General features: G+C 42.6%; 1 protein-coding gene across 1 annotated transcript; it reads left to right on the top strand.

Moving 5' to 3' along the window:
- The first annotated feature begins 1,902 nt into the window (after positions 1-1,902).
- Positions 1,903-5,574, top strand: marcksa (myristoylated alanine-rich protein kinase C substrate a). The gene is made up of 2 exons (XM_041806116.1): positions 1,903-2,288; positions 3,791-5,574. The coding sequence occupies exons 1-2, from the start codon at positions 2,193-2,195 to the stop codon at positions 4,436-4,438; spliced, it is 744 nt and encodes a 247-aa protein (XP_041662050.1). The 5' UTR covers positions 1,903-2,192; the 3' UTR covers positions 4,439-5,574.
- Positions 5,575-5,996: the final 422 nt, after the last annotated feature.

The raw sequence follows: 5,996 nt of genomic DNA, 5'->3' as shown, positions 1-5,996 counted from the left end.
GGACAGTTGACTCTGCCTGTGTGATGGATCTGCATTGCAAATAAAGGCTGATAGACCTGTTTGAACACTCAATCACATAGTCGTCAACAAGACTGCACCCCACAAACCCCCACTACTACCTCTGTACCACAGTGACATACATAGATAAGCAAACACACACACAGTGCAGCTGGAGAGTTCCTCAAACTGAACAAAAACTTGTTCATCAACTTTGAACTGAAACTGTAGCTGTTTACAAAGTTCTGTCTGGTGTCAGCCCCCTCTGTTTATTTCTTACAGTTTCATACATCAGCATTGAACGCACCTGAGGGCTACTTTTAGGCTCTGTTAGCTCTAAATGAATGCTTTAGTGAACAGTTATAACAGCATTGGCACAAGTCATCAGTAATGCAGGTGCATGCTGGTTAACATGGAGCCAATTCAGCTTCAATAAATCATTAAATCCTGATAACATCAGACATATTCTAGTTAGATATGAGGTTTACAAAACAGAATATGTCCACAACATGTTGATGCTACAGTCTTTGTGCTGCATTCAAGGCACACTACAAAAATGGGAGATTTGAGAATTCCACTGGTTTCAATGGCTGTCTGATGCTGAATTGTATCAAACTTTTTTATAAAGCTGGGCTGATTTTATAAGGAGAAAACTGTCATTTTTACCACATATGCCATCATGATTGCCAAATGTTGTTGTTTTCATACACTGGCTAAATTTATTTGAATATGTTGGGATCTAAACCGATTATGGTAATTTCAGTCAACGTGGTTTTCGACCACCATGTAGCCAGAGGTTCTGACTAGACAAGTCGCAACTGATTTTGAGAATATTTCTGATGAGAAAAGTTGGCCGTAGTCATAACTTGAAGACAAATCTTCACAATTTCAGTGATGTCTGCGGTAAAATAAAAAAGTGTCTTTACAACCTTAAAACTCATAAATGAAGTTGGGAAAGGCCGCGGTTTTGGATAAACATAGACTTTTAAAAAGTCGAAAAATCATGCTTCTGCAGCACCAACACAATCATGTAGTCCGCCGTTATTGTTTTGGCCGGACCCACGCAGACACCTTAAAGGAGCTATGCTGTGTGACGTAATCGTTTCAAGAAAGATGCGGATAGAAACGGTAGTCATTTACGGAATTATGCACTCTGGTACCTGTTTTCAAAAAGTATCGTTTACAGTCACCTAAAGCTGTTTCCGAGTGGATACGACAAAAGACGATTGCGTCTACGCCTGAATTCGTCTCCGTGTGGACGGGCCCTTTGTGAAAGTCCAGTCTGTAGTCTTTTTTATAGATTCACTGGCTTGGATTCACATGACTCAAATCATTCAAAACCGGACCAATCAATAAAAAATAAGCCCAGAGCACTACCAAACATGAATATATTTTACTATCTTTATTGTGATTTATGTTTGACTTAATTTACTTTTACCATACATTTGAATAAATTCTATTTTACTGCCTGTATTTCCATCCTCTTAATGTTATAAATGTCCTTTTTTACTGGTAGTCACTCTGAATATCTCTTTATTTTAAAGTAGCTCTGTTAATTAACTTTCCTTCCCTTGTAAGACTACAGGAAATACAAAAATACAACATTATGGTTAAAGAGAGCTGTCAAAACTTTCAAACTTGCCCGGTTTGGTCAACATTGTCAAGTCAAATGAAATAAATGAATAAGTAAGTCTGGTAATTGAGCAGGGACATTCCAGGAATGTGGTGAAATACTGCAAATTCTTCCCCTATCGTCAGTATTCCTACGTGCCATGAACGCAGCGCTACAATCTATTGTTCACTCCCTTCCCATAACCACGCCCACGCCCAGAGCTGAGGCTTTCTGATTGGCTGATTCTGAGTTCGGTGCCGTCATCGCTCGGAGCGCCCATTCATCTCCTCACTTGGGCGTTGGACTCCGCATCTTATTAGCAACAAGGGAAATTTCTCCATTTTGCAGCCCGTCTACAGCGACGCGGATTTTATTCGTCCTCTCCCGCTGCCAGCTTTTTGCTGCTATTTCTAAAAATCCCGCTCACTCTTCACTGGACTTTGCTCTACGTTTTCCCTGTGAACTTTTTCTTCGTGCACAGAGCGGGAGACAGCATCGAAGAGCCTGAGTTTCAACAAAGAGGCTTGTGGGGTCTTTGTTCGTTTTTTTGGATCGGTTGAGTTTCTTTGTTGGAGCGAAAAGCATGGGAGCGCAATTGTCCAAGACAGCTGGAAAGCTGGAAGTCTCGGCTGAAAAACCCGGAGAGGCTGCTGCTTCACCCACCAAGACCAACGGACAGGTAAATGATATTTTATCATCCAGCTCCGAGCATCCATCAGAGGAGAATCAGCTCGGTGTGGAGGAGGGCTGCGCTCTGAGGGCGCAATCCGTGCGTAATTGTAGATAGATTGAATGGAGATCTGTTCTGGGGTTTTAAACTTCATTAAGAGACGTGTTTTTACATTTAGGTTGATTCCAGTTGAGAAGCAACAGATGATCTTTGTACATTTTCATTTTTTCACTGAAATCAAGGCGCTGCATCCAACGAATATTAAAGCAACTGTTGACCCAAAAACCCCTCATTTTGGAGAGTGAGGCTATTTGGTTGATTCTTTCCTTTTAGATTGAGTGATTTGCATAAAGTCCTCATTTGATTTATTGATTAGTCGAATAAAAGCGAAAAAATATGTTTAGGATCGTTGATTATGATCTGTTTTGGTTTGAATGAAGTCACCTCTTGATCTTAGTGCGTAAAATGCTGAATAAGACAAGATACACGACGCCAACAAAGGCTGTGCGCTCGGGGCACCACTCCTTTTGTTACAGATGCTCGACTAGAAAGTGGAGATGGCAGCCTGCTATCACACAGGAGGGAGGCTGGGGAGGTTTGGAGACATTGGTGCGCGATGGAGAGCGACAGACCGGCTTGAGTCGCCCCAGTTTTAGGTTTTCCTTTGTAAGGAAGAAGTGAAAAGATATTCCAGAGCTTGGTTTCGATTTTATTCATTTTTTGGGAGTCTATTTGAACTCTGCTCTCCGTGATCTGCGAGACTAATGAGCATCTGCTGTTTTAATGAGCAGCTGCCGATCCAGGCGAGGCTCTGCGCTCTTTTACGCACGGGATGGGGATGGAGTTTTGGTAGAAATGATGAGAAAACATGCTATTCTTTCCGTCTTTGCTGCTGTTTGGTGGAGGATTTTTTGATAATTCTATGTAAAGTTGAAAGAAACCGAATCCATGTTGAAGTGAGAGTCTGCTTTTGTCGGGGTTGATGTGACGGTGTCTGCTGCCCCAGGTGTCGATCAGTGGCACTGCAACTGTTGAAAGCCTGCCAGCTCCCTTCATGGCATTAACTAGGGCTGTTCAATTATGGAAAAATCAGAATCATGGCTGTTTTTGTCTGGAAATGAGGGCACGATTGAGAAACATGAATATTTCTTGATTTTCACCAGCATCACAATCATTTCTTAAACTCTCTGGTTACTCTAAGCATCCAAAAATGAAATATATTTGAACAAAAAACACACAAAAATGCTACTTCAAGTTGTATAAAGGAAGATATTAAAAAGAATTAGGTTAAGATGGAGCGATTATGTTCTTTTTTTGGCCAAATGTTTAACTAAAAATGTCGAATCATGCACCACACATGACCAAATGAGCACAAGACGGCATGTGGCACAGAAGTCATTTAATCTCCATCATCTTGTTTTCATAATGATGCCAGAAGCCAAAATCACAATTGAAATTAATACTACATTAATTTCCAGCCCTTCATTAACAGCCGGTTTGTCTTTCTTTAGGAGAACGGCCATGTTAAGGCCAACGGAGATGCTTCTGCAGCAGCTGAGAATGGCAAAGAGGAGGTGCAGGCCAACGGCAGTGCCACTGCCGAGGAGACCCCCAAGGAGGAGGGAGAGAAGGCCGAGGCCGCTCCCGCTGAGAAGGAGGCTGCTGATGGAGACAAGGTAGAGGCAGCTGCTCCAGCTGAGGGCGAGGCAAAGGCCGAGGATGGTGCCACGCCTTCAACTAGTAACGAAACCCCTAAGAAGAAGAAGAAGAGGTTCTCCTTCAAGAAGTCCTTCAAGCTGAGCGGCTTTTCTTTCAAGAAGACCAAAAAGGAGACCGGAGAGGGCGCAGAGGGCGAGGAGGCCAAGGGCGAGGCCACGGAGGAGGCCAAGGCCGAGGGAGCTGCTACTGAGGAGGCCAAGCCCGCCGAGGGGGAGGCCGCACCTGCCGCCGAGCAGGCCAAAGATGCGGCGGAGGCCAAGCCGGAGGCTGCGGCGGAGAAACCCGCTGAGGAGGCCGCGCCCGCCGCCGCCGAGCCGAAGGCAGAAGAGCCAAAGGCGGCGGAGAAGCCGGCCGAGGAGGCGCCCAAAACAGAGGAGGCAGCCCCCGCCTCACAGGAAGCAGCGTCAGCAGAGGCTCCCGCTGCCGAGGCTGCCGAATAAGTCCGAAAAGAAGAGAAATTTGAGAAAAAAAGGAGAAAAAAAAGATAATCAAAGAACATTTCCCTGTTTGTATGTTGGAGTGATGCCCGGTCGTGGCTTTGAAGAACTTGTCTACAACCAGGGATATTTTAAAGCTTTTCTTTATTTTTTATTTTACATTCCCCCCTTACACAAAACCCATCTCGGTCCATTGTTACTTCCATTCCAACGGGCTGGGGAGGTGGGTGGCTTCAACATGTACAACAGATTAATACATCCACACTCTGCCATATATTTTTTCATCAGTATTAAGTTTTTTCTTTTGAATTTTATACAAAATGTAAACAAAATAGTATGGACATGCCCATGGTATGAAGGAGGAGGGGTTGAGCTGTAAATGAGGGGAGGGGGGTCTGGGAAATGTGCCACAGACTATTATGAAAGAGTAGTCTAAAAAACTAAGAGACCAACATCTATATTCTCCATACAACACTAAGTCCTTTTTACAAGAAGACAACAGTCCCAGAGTTAGCTTTTTAGGAAACATATAAACTCATAGGAGCTTCTCACTTCTCATTAGCTGTACCAGTCAGTGATTCAGTAGAAAAACAAGTTGTATAGGCTTTATTGTTTATTGTTGGTTACGACCTTAATAAAAATGTAAGTATGTATAGGCGGGGTGTTTTTAACTGTGATTATTGTACAAAATGAAAAATCTTGATCTCAAGAAGCACATGAAGTTTGCAGCTCTTTTTCCACCCGCTCATTTTTGTAAGATAACAACACACACAAAACAAAAGTAGTCCTGGAAGACCTTCTTAAGCAATTTTGAAACCAAGCTGTGATAAGTGGAATGGTTTAACTGTTTATATACTGTGGTATGTTTTTTGATTACAGCAGGCAATGCTTTTTCAGTGGTCTTTGCCAAATTTAAGGAATCTATCAGATGCAAATGTTTGTGTAGCATCTTGTCTCTCTATCTCTCTCTCTTTTCCTTTTCCTTTTGTAAATACTGGAGAAGCTTTGACCAGTTTGACTTAGAGATGGAATGTAACTTTGCGTACAAAAAAAAAATTGCTATTAAACTCCTCTGCTTAAAGGTGTTCTAATTTTCTGTGAGCACACTAAAAGCAAAAATAAATGTGAATAAAATTTGAGCCGCATCTGTCGTTATTTGTGTGTCACACGCTGCGGGAGTGTCATTTTGATTGGCTAAGCTCTAAGAGGATTAATGACACCCTGTGGTGTTTATTTGTACTACAGCAGCTTCGTGCCTTCAAGACCAAATCCAGGCTGTAAACATTCATTGTCAAATGTGACAGTTACAATTATTGGATAAAAGCCCGACTGTAACCTACAACAGCAAGGGAAAAGTATGTGAAACCCCAGGGCTGCATTTTTTTAAAAAACGGCCATCAATCTGCTTCTAAAATGGGACGATAATAACAGCAGGGCTCAACGCAAGTCGGTTAAAGGAAAATTCATGTGTTTTTTTCAGTCCTGGCCTCTATTTCAACAAATCATTGAGTATGAATCAATAAATATCAATCAAGAGTGGGAGACACGGACCAAAGATCAC

This window comes from Cheilinus undulatus, linkage group 14, assembly GCF_018320785.1.
Source record: "Cheilinus undulatus linkage group 14, ASM1832078v1, whole genome shotgun sequence".
In the NCBI taxonomy this organism is placed as follows: domain Eukaryota; kingdom Metazoa; phylum Chordata; class Actinopteri; order Labriformes; family Labridae; genus Cheilinus; species Cheilinus undulatus.
This window is presented reverse-complemented; position numbering and strand designations above follow the sequence as displayed.

Bases quoted from the DNA above. Each gene is read 5' to 3' on its own strand.
- marcksa (XM_041806116.1), top strand. From the start codon at position 2,193: ATGGGAGCGCAATTGTCCAAGACAGCTGGAAAGCTGGAAGTCTCGGCT. The intron at 2,289-3,790 runs GTAAATGATATT...GTCTTTCTTTAG, and splicing joins CCACCAAGACCAACGGACAG to GAGAACGGCCATGTTAAGGC.